At 34.6% G+C, this 13,743-nt stretch overlaps 1 protein-coding gene across 1 annotated transcript; it reads right to left on the bottom strand.

Moving 5' to 3' along the window:
- Positions 1 to 2,991: 2,991 nt before the first annotated feature.
- LOC149784799 (uncharacterized) lies at positions 2,992 to 12,791 on the bottom strand. Its single transcript, XM_089932813.1, has one exon. It carries the CDS (start codon positions 12,379 to 12,381, stop codon positions 11,344 to 11,346), a length of 1,038 nt encoding a protein of 345 aa, XP_089788939.1. The 5' UTR covers positions 12,382 to 12,791; the 3' UTR covers positions 2,992 to 11,343.
- Between the last annotated feature and the right edge of the window lie 952 nt (positions 12,792 to 13,743).

Consider the following 13,743-nt stretch of genomic DNA (forward strand, 5'->3'; position numbering starts at 1 on the left):
GTTTAGTTGGGCCGACCAATCTGGTTATGTTTTCCACTGATGCATGTATAGTGAAATGACTAGTGAAACATTGACAAATAGATCATGGGCAACTACGTGGTAGAAAATAAGGGTCGTCGTATTGAAAGCCTCATTTCATCCGGAAATGTTAAAATACTGTAGTACTCTATTATTGTAATTGATGGTATGCAAGAAATATATGAATTAAATATAACCAATAGTAAAGAACGAAATGTTGTAAATATGTAACAAAAATGTGGCGGTCTTTATGTACCTAAATTGAATCGATTTGTCACTGAGTTCTTTCTAATTGGGTCTTTTCGGTCTGCTATTCTTACATAGACATTTTGAACTTCTGAATTTTATTAAATGAAAGCTCACTTGAATACAAATGAGGACACATGGAATCTGAATCTGTACTAGAAGCAGAATCGTGTAGACTTTTAGACCTCAATACATCAAAGTACAGCAAAAATGATAAAGGTAGGCCACATATAAGTTATTCAGTTCTATATTTTGCTGTATTGGTTTTGGAGTTAAAAAGTATGGCTTTAATCCACTCACAGCGAACATTCTGTATTAAGCTATCGCATTACCCGGCACGTTATATAGTTGTGATAACTAGTGCAACCCTAGACCACAGCAAAATACTTAGAGGCAAAGACTATCTAGATACACACAAGTATTTTTAACCCGCCCCTTCTGTTGTCAAAGCCCAAATGTCAAAACAATCCAAACTGGTTTTATTCCTAACATTAATAGAGTACTTGAAAAAAAATTGACTTAAATAAGTTTACTGAATCGTTCATAATTCATGGTCGATTCCCAATATAAAAAACAGAATGGAAACATAATGTTAACTACAAAGTCGGTGCTTCATATGAAACTCAGGACGCATCCCGCAACAGATTTCAGAAGCTATTACTTGATAGCAATGGTATCCCCTCTGTATTATGTATGGGAAGTTCCTGGGATATTTCCAGCTACTTTTGTCTTGAATCATGTCGAATTGTTTCCAGTAATGTGTCCTAGCTGTATTCGTCTGTGGTTGATGCTGTTTGTACTCGCTGTCATACCTTGTGTACTTCTGTTGCTGATCATTTCATAGGAACTTTAGCTTCCTTACACCGGACCGGGATAGATTTTGATGCCACATTATTTATCGATTTGGTGTACACGTTTACATGTACTTAGATTCATTGTTATTGATTTTGTCAATACCCTTTTGGGAATGATGTCCTGAGTCTTATTAGCTCTTATTAGCAATGACCATACAATGACTTTTCATCTAATGTGTATAGCAACTGTTGCTTCCATGCGGAAAAAGTACACAAGAAACGTTTGATAGTCCACCATCATGAAATTCAATTGGTTATGTACCCCTTTTACTCATCTAATATGTATGCTTAATGATACAGACGTAAGCTCCTGTACCCCATTCTTCTAGTTCATTTTACGTCCTCATGTATGTATGTATGCATGTATCCATGTACATATGAATGTATATATCCATGTGTGCGTGTGTGTGCGTGTCTGTGTACGCCAGAAATGTTCCGCTTACTAATGTCCTGGATTCACAGCATCCGCATTTTGTTAACATTTATATTCTTTGTTTAATACTTCATAGTTTCTTTTCTCAAGAAGCTGTTAAGGTTTCGATTGATCATCCTTCTATTTACATGACTGATTGTAGTCTTTACAAAGCGGAGGAAATAAAGATATCAATCTGTATTGAAAATGCTATTACAGGTTAATATATTTACACTTATTGGAACGGCTTAGGCAAAAACAATTGTCAGTCAACAGTGGGGTCATTTTATTGGGAATAGATGACATAATTCACTGGTCAACTAACTGCGCAAAAAACACTGCCAAGCCACGCGCACGTGTTAACGGTTTATTTCTTTATTCGGTTTGATTTAATAAGTCTTTGCCCCATAATATGAAAACGTTTTAGCATAATATTAAAACGATTGAATTTGCAGATTAGCAATGCACTTAAGTGAATTGATTTATAAATTCATTTTTTGGTGCTTGCCTGTACGCATTTTAAAGAGCATAATATGTCAGCTATTGTCTGAGCAACGATTGTACGCTGAATGCACTGAAGACAATACAAAGAAGACCCAATGACTTTATTCTTCATCGATACGTAACAAAAAGATTAATATGTGTGAGGTGACATTATTCCAAATAAACAAATATGAAAGTTCTCGAAAGGTCGTCATTGAAGAATTTTCTTTATTAGGACAAGCCGCAGCTCCCTGAAATGGTTATTGCATTTCAAGAACCCGGAAGAGCAACTCGCAAGATAGATCGAAGTCCTGTCGCAGTATTAGAGATTCAACATAGACCGGGAAGATTGCATCGTAACGCTGATGTCCTTCCATGTGTCAAAACACGAGGGTATATGTCTATTGAAAGCCCATAAGCATTTGTACTTAACAGCAATCTTTATTTCATTTACAAAAACAGCAAAAAGTCACACAAATGATAGTCAATGCTCTCACATCCATAAACATGTCTGCAGCTCTCGTGTCAATTCATGATGGTTAATTTTTCGTCTGTTTTCCTTCATTTTTGAACTGTCAGACAATTATTATTACAAATACACCATGAAAACATTCTGTTAAATCAATGTCATGTCATGCTGTTAAACAATTACCATTTTTTACTTGCATCAGTAAGGTCTGTGTGTTATTTTGTATTCTCATGTCTGCGTTTTACTTAAATTCATTGCTATTAAGAATTACCTCACATGCAAGTGTTTACATATCGTTAGTGTGAATATCCCCTGATGAATAAACAATTCTTTTTAAAGGCACAGTTCAGACAGCAACTAAAATTTTATTATTTTCAGATCCAATATTTGTTATGCAGCTGAAAACTGTGATATTGTCACATGATATCTATCACATTCGTTGTTTAAAGAGAATAATGAGCAGATAGATGGAAAAGCGGTTTCTTAATTAGAAAAAATAAAAACAAATAAATACTTTAACTACTTTTATTGCTTCCACTTGTAAATTAAAAATCAGGTCTGAGACCATGTAAAGGCATCAGCCAAGATGAATGTTAAAACATATGAAGTAACAGTTTGTTAAAAATACAGAATTGTATTGGATGCAACTAGTCAATCTCCAGTAACAGTCACCTTTGAAAATAGAAACACAAATAATGACCAGAATATAACAAGCACTTAATATGCTGCAAGAAATTGATGTAAAACGTGTTGCTTACTTAGACAAATCTTGTATTTTTTTAATTTGGTATTTAATTTACATACAGGAGACAAAACCACAAAACGTCTATGTAAGGTCTTGCTTTAGCGTATTTAGTGCACATGTTTGTTTCACAGTATCTAAAAATGACTACTTGCTTGGATGTGTTGTAGAGCTAATTTACCCTGTTTCATTTTTAAATTAATATCCTTTCAACAGTTCATTTGATAAATCATCTTTTCCTTGAAGAAAATATCTTGGGTACAGGCGGACGGTCTTGCTATAAATATATACCCGCTCTGAATAAATCATAAGTCCTCTTGCAAAACTTCACTGAGATTAATTATATTTAACATATATGTCAAAAGATATACAATATTAAGTAATTCCCAGTAGTTATCTATTTTGTTCTGGTATTTTTATTTTCTTCCAGAATTTTAGTTTTGTTCCTGGCTATTCCAGTAAATAATTAGACTGCCTATTTTCAAGTTATAATGGAAAAAACGTTAATAATTTCCAAAGATGAACAGTCAAGTTTGCTAAATTCAATGATGACTATACCCAACTGCAGAGGTCTCGCTAGGATTTTAAAACTAGGAGTCAAGGACTCCCATTGTGGTTACTGAATGAAAATGGGCGTGAGTGCATCTCGCTGATTCCATCGTAAATGTTGCATTTTAAAGAAAAACGTGTCTTCAAACTTTGAAGTCGAATATTTATTCAGTGAATGATAAAAGTCTCAATAAACTATTTCCTATATGGAAAATGTATTATTGTCAATGTTTTGTAGGCAGAAGGTTCACTCAGTCTTTACATTTGACGTGCATACATTACTTAAATGGTAGTGTACTGTTCAGATTTGCATTGTCGCTTTGTTACATCAAGTACTTTTGATTATTTAAATAATCATTAAACACGCTCATACAATATTCTTTTGATGATTTTTCTTTAAATTGTTGTGTTTTATAAAGACAGAAATATAGTTTCGACAAAAGTTGTTTTTATTTTTCAAAAATATGTGGCCTTGATTGCATGTCGCCGAAAACCTTTTAATATACGTAACAACACTCAATTTTCTCTATAAAGTAAGACCAATAAACGTTTATTGACCTTTTAGTATTGGTTTCAGATCAAGTTGAATGCTATTATCATCCCAACACATGCTTAACTATATATCATTTAGATTGATGACGATAACAAATTAAAACTATCGAAATTTATTTTGTCGCGTTTAAGAAATTAAGGACCGTAACACCGTTTGTAAGCGCTGAAACACTAAAGGTGTTTGAATTATTTGTCACAATTGAGATAATACATTGAAAGGTACTTCAGAACATTATTAATATTGTTCTTTTATTTGACACCTAAAGACAAACTATTTTAAAATGCCGTGCATTTAATGTACATAACATATAATGTACGTAACGATAATGTACGTAACGGTAATTTACGTGTAATTACGGTAGTCTTCGATATTATTTTCCATTACACCGCCGGATATGTGCATAGCAGACGAAAATACTGTTGATTTAGATACTTTTACGAGATTCTTGGTGTTGTATACATATTTCTAACGTAAGTATCACTATCATGGCTTTCTAAAGATGACTTTTATACAAATAAAGTTATACTGTTGTGTGAAAATTATTGTAAATTTAAACGATGACATGCAAGACCAAACTAGGGTAATGATACCGGTGTAACCTGAAAAAAAATACCGACATTTTTGCCCGGATGAAAACTTGTTACGGACATTATATCATAATTTCTATTTAAAAGAACCTTTAGAAAAACAGTTAAAACATACATTTTATAAGCTCTATTGTCTTGAATTGTCGCATTAAGATAACTTAAAGTTTATTAACAATCAATCCACAACTATCATTCTCGATAGAGGCAATAAAATGGTTACGGACATTACAGATATTTTGTCAAGGAAAATCAATACGTCGAAGAGCATCTCAGTGGTTTTGTATTACTTATGTAAAACTAAAATCAGCTTGATATTTACATGTACTGTTGTTGGCAAGATTGTTAATGATACTAATATAACTTGTATGGATAGAAAACCCGTTACGGACATTAAAGTAGATTGTTACGGACATTATGTCGTTATGGGTTTTCTACATTTGGTTGAGCAAACACTTTTAAACATAAAAAAATATTCACTCGACACACAGATGTGAATATCTGATGAACAGTACTGTACAAAAGTGATAAAACTATTTATATACAGCAAATATTGAAAGACATTACTTTTGTCTTCCAGATGGCACTTTCGAATGCCGAACGTCAGCGGAAATGGCGTGAAAAACAGAAAAGAGAAAATAAAGAAGCATTTCTTGAAAAGGAGCGAATACGAAGAAAACAACGATATATTCCATCATCTGAACTCCCCACAATGGAACTTAAAAAGAGAAGAGCTTCAGTAAACACAGCAGTAAAAAAACATTACCAGAAAAAGAGAGAACTCGCACAAAAAGCATCGGAAATTCCTAGCATAGAAACACCATCATCCAGTCGCACCCGCAGCAAATGCAATGACAATGATCAAAGTTGTCCTCTGTTAGTTAAGCTTCCTCTACCAAATCGATCAATAGGAGTGAGAAAGAGACACAGTACAGCACTCAGAAAAGCATACAGGCAATTGGATGCGTTGCGTTCACAGAACAGCAATCTGTTGAAGAAGAACAAAAAGCTGCAGAAACGGATAGAACGAATGCGAAATAAAACGGATCCACAAGAAATGAAGACTGAAGACGAGGAAAATAACAATAAACCCCACTTGACACCAAGAAAGAAAACACAACTTCAGATGCAAAGAGCAGGCTTATTAGGTAAACATTTTCGATGGCTGAAAAGAAAACTCCTAATGACAAATGCCTTAATCGAAGATGTAAAAAGTAAAACAAAAGATGGCACGCTTCAGAAATTGTCATGTAGGATCATAAAGAAATATCGTTGTGCGACCGCATTCAGTAAAGAGGTCGGAGTAAGTCGTCGACGGATCATTAACGCTAGCTCGCAAAGAAAACAACGAATAACGATCAAAAATCAAATTGAAAACGACGTCGTGGAGTTTTTGGAACGAGAAGACAACAGTTTAACATTGCCTGGAAAGAACGATTTTAAGAAGGCAGACGGTGAGGTTAAACAAAAAAGAATTCTCACAGACTACATGCATAACTTACACTCGAACTTTTTGCTAGAAAACCCAAATGTTAAAGTGTCAAAGTCCGTGTTCTATAAAATGAAACCGATGCATATTCTGTTTGCAAACTTTTCTTCGAGAAAAACATGTCTGTGTACTAAGCACCAGAATATTGCTTTGAAAATTAGATGTCTGAGAGGCTATGGCATGCAAACCACGAAGAATCCTGATATGTTCATAAAAGAATTTTCTGATGAAAATGTTATAGCTGCTATTGATGAGAAGTGTCCGGTTGAAGTCAGGTTTTTTCACTGGAAACGGGTCCAAGAAAATGACAAGATGCGTTGGAAAGAAGTACAAGAACAAATGCCTAAAGAAGACTTTAAACAATTGATGAAAATTGAACTATCTGCGTTTCGAGATCATGTAGAACGTGTAAGTACACAGTACAGAGAAATGAAAAGGTTACGCGAAAACCTTCCAGATGGCCATATTTTAGTCTGGATGGACTTCGCAGAAAATTTTGTGTGTTCCTCCGTTGAAGAAATCCAGTCGGCTTACTGGAACACGTCAATGATTTCACTCCACACAATGGTAGTATACTTTCCAAATAATCACTCTAAAAAATTACAGAGTATAGTGGCAATATCCGATCTTATCAACCATAATGCTACAGCAGTGCATACAATCTTAAGAAAAACCATACCAGTAATCAAAGCCGATTATCCTGCACTGACAACAGTTCACTACTTATCGGATTCGCCTACAAGCCAATATAGGAATCGATACATCTTCCAGTTTCTTGCATACCACGAAGAAGAGTTTTCAATAAAGGCAAGATGGAATTTTCTAGAAAGTGGACACGGAAAAGGCCCGTGTGATGGTCTAGGAGGAAGTGTTAAACGGTCAGCAGATATGGCTGTCAGACAAGCCAAGTGTAACATCCAGGATGCAGCAGATTTTTATGCCTGGGGTTTGCAATCTGAGTTGGCAGGAAGCAAAGTAAAATATCTTCTTTATACACAGGAAGACTACGATGAAACAGTTGCTAGAACTGCAAAGAGAGAAACTCCACTTAGTGTTACTGGAACCATGAAATTACACGCTGTTGTACCATCTCGTCAGGCTACAAAGAGTGTATACACAAGAAACGTCTCGTGTTACTGCCTAACCTGCATGACGGATGTCGAAACCACAGATTGTGCAGGCTGGGAGTTACATGCATTATCTGTAGATAGTAACAAAACAAGCGAGGAAAATATGCAAGTGTCAGATGAACATAGAAGAAGCGAAGATCAACATAAAGACCATTACAGTGGTAATGAACGTCAAACAATAATTCCAAAGGAAAACGATTTTGTAGCAGCAATTTACGACAAAAACTGGTATATCGGAAGAGTTACCGATGTTGACGAAACAGAGGTTATGATAAATTTCATGTGTAGAGCAGGCAAATACGATGATTCTTTTAAATGGCCTACTACAAAGGACGAGATATGGCTCGACCATAAAAACATTATATCAATCATAGATGAGCCAGTTCCTCATGGGAAAACAAAGAGACTCTTCAAAATACCGAAGGAAGTTATTGATCGCTTAGAAGAGGGATTCGTGTCGCTTAAAGATGGACTCTAGACGTCAATTGTTGATTTTTTTTTACAATGTGTTCCTGACTCTTATCGTCCGTAACGAAATTTCTTAATGTCCGTAACTGTATAAATTGAGTGAATTGTGGATTTATTCATCATTGTTGAGTAATATGGTGCATATAAAAGCTTTTTAAATTGAAAATTCCTATCAAGTTTCTAGTTTGCCAGCCTGAGCAGTTATTGTTCTTAAATTATTCTTGCATACTGTCTTTTTTTTTAACGAGAGGTATGACTACGGCCAATTTATTGATACAGGACATGACAGTGATAAGTTTTGAAAGCTAGATATCTATCTGATGTTTGTTGATACTATTTTGATTTGTGTTATTACTTTTGACTTAAGATTAAATGCTATGTTGAGGCAATAACGCTTTCCACTCATTCCGTGAAATTCATCGAATGTCCGTAACGAATACATGCCTATGAAAATCCAACCTCTGATGAAACAACACTCTTGAAAACAGATAAAATATATTAAAAATTGATAAACATATTATTACTTCAGCTAAACATTACTTCACACAAGGATTATGAACATTTAAAAAACAAGGAGCATGACACAAATGTTGTACCAGAAATTATTTCTTTAAAAATGACACAATGACCATAAAGATTTTCTTGTTTTTTAAAACGAAAAAGTATTTGGTATGTTTAAGATGCATTATTTCTGTCTCTGGTATTGTTGGTGTTTGCGGTAGACTGGTAGAAAGTTATCTTGAACTGCAACTTCGGCTTTTAATAGGAATTAATTCCTGACACTAATGTCCGTAACAGATATGGCCATACCCGAGACAAAAAAATGATTTTTCAAAAAACGCAACGAGTAACGTGCATGACTTTCTACAAGTAAGTAACAAACACATAAATGAATTTATAGGAGTAAACAGTTATGTTTAAAGTAAACATTCAATTTTTGGAGGTATGTGATTTTTAATTGTGCCGTTTTCGGCGGAACTAGTCATCTATGTTTAGATGGAGAGGTTTACGTAATGTAATCATTCACTTTAATATAGCTTCATTACAACAGCCCATTGACAGGATTGCAAATTTATGGTTTATTTATTTTTCTACGTCCTTGCAGCAATTTTAGGCAATGGTTAAATAGTATCTGATTTGCTGTTTTTTCCCCGTATTTTCACAATTAAGTGTAAAATCGGAAAATAGCTTAGACCTTAAAGCGTATCTCGCGAATTCCACAATATATCATTGTCTCATATGTTTCTTACCTAAATTATTTGCAGTTTAAAGTTAAATCTTTAATACAATTATACCTTGGCTTTGCTTTCAATCATTTGTATATTTTTCTGAAAATATTTGCCCGATGATTTATGAAAACGATCTAATAAACTGGTACATCCCAGATTTAGCGAAGTCCGCCATTATTTCCCGTTAGGCCTACTGGTTCACTTACAGTTTCAAACTAATTTTATGACGAAATAGTGTACAAGAGGCAGTTAATATATATCAAGATCATCGATTCTGATCTTAAAACACATGTTTGTATGTTTTATCATCAATGGATATCATGTAGGAAATTGATAGTTGCTACCATACTCGGAAAAGGGTTAACGGTCAATCAGCTATCAAAACATATGCTTGTGAATGGGCAAGAGTTTGTTTGTCAACGACATTAATATAAATACTTGGCCTAGTTACTGATCTAGTTACAACACTAGAACTAACCGGGCTAAGGCGAGGGGGATTAAAAAAAAATGGTATGGTCAGTTAATGTACCTCTTAAATAGCTCTTCTTCGTCCGTCAGAGTGATACTGAATTTTGTCTATCCAAGTAAGGACTTGTACCAAACACTAATCTAGGCATCACACACTTTCGTGCACGTAGCTAGTGTCCTATCCGAACTATCAATTCTAGCAGCTTTAGCACTCTTCTGAATCTCGTTACAATCTTCGTACGTTTGCCGTTTAACCCCAAAATACTTATCCAAATTTACGAATGGCATTTTGTCTAAGTCTCAACATGTCTTGAATCTCGCGCACTATTTATTCTGATACATTCGGAAATGAGCACAATAACGAATGCTAAAGTTGTTTATTTGATGTACTTTTATAAATGACCACATGTACATCTCTGGGTCTTTCTGACTGAATTCAATCAATGTAAATATCAGGACATTTTCCCACTTGGCCGCCCATGAAAGCCTTTGAACTTGCCGCCCAGCTATTACATCATATTCTTTTTGATGCACACTTGTAACGGCAACATGCATGCACAGCAAGGGGTCTTTCAGCCACTGAATTCTGCCACTGTAAATATCAGCACAGCTAATTCATTAACACATTTTGCCACAAAGCATGCGGCTGAAGCAGAAGGTCTTTGAATTTTTTCGCACACCAGTTATATGCGTATGGAGAACTCCAGATACGTGTAATTAAGCGTTTCTGAGATCTCTGGCCCAAAGTAGTGTGACTTCAATAATGAATAAGTTTTCTTGGAAAGCATTTAACCAATGCAGACTGAGAACAAAATATATTTTTTGGCACAGTTTTAAAGAACATAGAAAAATTCAAAGCAGAAAGAACTAGTATAAAGAAATCATCAAGAAGATAATTATTTGATAACAAATGAAGAAATGATAGTTACAAATTGCCCAAAACAATCAAAGACTGGAATTTATTAACACAAATACTATTAACAACTGCTCATACATTCTTCAAACGATCTGGATTGGATTTGGATTTTTAACATAGCTTAAAAAAAATTCAGTAATATCGCTGCAATGTCTGCAGTGTGACAGTTTACAGTGATGTCTAGCACTGGGGTATCATGCCTCAGACATGTAGCATGATGTCCCACCCAGTCACATTATGCTGACACCAGATCGACCCGTCTTAATACTAACCTCTTAATGCTGAGCGCCAAGAAAGGCAGCTTAAGTACCATTTTTGTAAGCCTTTGGTATGACTCAGCCGAGGATCAAACCCAAGTGGTTAGAGCAATCGAGGCGTACGCTCTAACCACTAGGCTACCACAGCGGTTCAAAAGAAATGTGGACATATATTTGCTTTTACAAAATAAGTTTTTTGTGCAAAACTTTGCGATGGTTGGTGCAAAGATGTCACTTTGATGTAGTACAGAACAAATCAAGATCAAGGTACAAAATAAAAATCTCAAAAGGATTATCACCAGCATGTATCCTGTGCATGTATCTTCACATGTGTCCAATGTATGTATATACACATGTAGCCTATGTAAGTACAGTCACATCTCATTTAATTATCTCCAGTATGAATCCTACTATGTCTCCTCAAAACAGAACTCTCCTTAAACAACTTATCACAAACTTCGCATTTGATTCACTGGTTAATCTCCAGTATGTATTCTCAAGTGTGTCCTCAAGTTCCCTTTTCGGAGGAACATTTTATAACAAATTTCACATTTAAATAGCTTTTCTCCAGTATGTATCCTCATATGCCTCTTCAACTCACTACCCTCTATAAACATTTTATTACATACTTCACATTTGAATGGTTTATCACCAGTATGTATGTTCTTGTGCCTATTCAAAGCATAATCAGTTGTGAACTTTTTGTCACAAACTTCACATTTGAATGGTTGATCTCCAGTATGTATTCTCATATGAGTCTTTAAGTTCCCTTTCTGGGTGAACATTTTAGAACAATCTTCACATTTAAATAGTTTTTCTCCAGTATGTATCTTCACATGCTTGTTCAACACACTACTCTCTCTAAACATTTTATAACAAACTTTACATTTGAATGGTTTCTCTCCAGTATGTAACCTAACATGCGTCTTCAAAATACTGATGCTGCTAAAAAACTTAGCACAAACTTTACATTTATATGGTGTCTCTCTAGCATGTATCATCAGATGCGTTTTCAAAGTACCAGTGTGCCTAAACCTTTTATCGCAAACTTCACATTTGAATGGTTTATCTCTAGTGTGTAGTCTCAAGTGAGTTTTCAAGTGACTACTTTGAGAGAACATTTTATAACAAACTTCACATTTGAATGGTTTCTCTCCAGTATGTATCCTAGTATGGCAGATCAGATCTTTACTCTGTCTGAACATTTTATAACAAACTTCACATTTGAATGGTTTATCTCCAGTATGTAACCTACTATGCGTCTTCAATGCACTGCTGTCGCTATACAATTTATCACAAACTTTACATTTATATGGTTTATTTCCAGTATGTATCCTCATGTGATTCTTCAAATTAAAACTGTGGATGAACAATTTATCGCACACTTCACATTTGAATGTTTTATCACCAATATGTATCTTCATGTGCCTCTTCAAATAACAAATCTGCCTGAACAATTTATCACAGACTTGACATCTGAATGTTTTATCTCCTGCATGTGTTGTCCTGTGCATCTTCAAATCACTACCGTCCCGATCACGATTGAATGCTCAGTCTCTAGTATTTGCGTTAGAGCCTAGAAGCAAAATTGTTCCATGCGTAAGGAGTTTAGTCTCAATTCTTTTCCATATACTGTCTTTACATCCAGTCAGATGGTGAACTTGACAGTATATAGATGGTATATAGTTCGAAAAAGGAAAGGGACGTAACTCGAAATTACGCACGAATTCCGCGAAGCTTTCACCTTCAGTAAGACTCGCGGTACTAATTCAATGCTTATAGTAAAACTATGCCAATACATTTAAACATTGAACAGCCATAACATTTCTGAGTTCTCATGATCCAACTTTACTTATTACTATAGACAGTTTTTGTGTAGAGAAAACTATATTACCTGCGGTATATTCTGCAACTACATGTGTTTGAAACATATTCTTTCAGTACCGAACAAAGAGTCATGTGATGATTTCAGCAACGAGTATTTCAGCTTCAAGGTTGTCAAGGGACTGAACTCCTATCTATAGAACAATGTCTCTGCAAAAAGGATTTTTTTTTTTCCTTCTGGTGATTTGTGTTTATTATTGCTTTTTGCTTTTTGGGGGGTGGGGGGGTGGTTTTTGTTTTACAGTTTTTCTTTGTTGTTGTTTTAACACAAATTAAGTTACAACTAGAAGAAGCTCTCAACATAACACTTTTCTTAAAATCTTAGTTTATTATCAATCAATCCTCGCCAGCCCAACATTTATATCTCCTCTCGGTAATGGTTTCGGAGACCTTACGAATATATCGCGGAATAGATCGTAAATAATGTAAGTTTTATTAAACATTCATTTACACTTTGAATCTTCACTATACATGCACTGATATTCAAAACTTCATACTCTTAATGGTTACGGACATTTATTTCATTATGGTTGATTTTTTAATACCACGTTTTGCTTTCCTTGTTTATAACGGCATCTGTTTTGGAGCAACTGATCACTGCGCCACTCGCGGCCATTCCGAAAATAATGAAAAGTTTATGCAATGTATTTATGACAGGTTTAGATAATTTTAATATTGTTTGTTTATAAAATTGCGTAAATATTAGTTTGCCAAAATATAAATATTTATCTTTATAAAAACTACATATTGATTAAAATTTATTAGATTAGTTTTGTCTTTATTCAAACCTTGAAATAACGAAAGAAAGGGAAAAGAAAATGTCATTAAATTCAACAACGAAATTGATAAATTTTCAAAAGAGAAGTGGGCGGCGATAAGAAGTCGTGTGATTCTTTTCATGTAACAGTCAACTACAAACATGTTGCACCAAGGGTTGAAATTCATTGACATTAAGGGGAAAAATTATATTAAACGGTGATAAAATTGTATTT

This window comes from Sinohyriopsis cumingii, chromosome 14 (genome assembly GCF_028554795.1).
Source record: "Sinohyriopsis cumingii isolate HCF-2022 chromosome 14, ASM2855479v2, whole genome shotgun sequence".
NCBI lineage: Eukaryota > Metazoa > Mollusca > Bivalvia > Unionida > Unionidae > Sinohyriopsis > Sinohyriopsis cumingii.

Coding starts and splice junctions, on each gene's coding strand:
- LOC149784799 (XM_089932813.1), bottom strand. CDS start 12,381: ATGCACAGGACAACACATGCAGGAGATAAAACATTCAGATGTCAAGTC.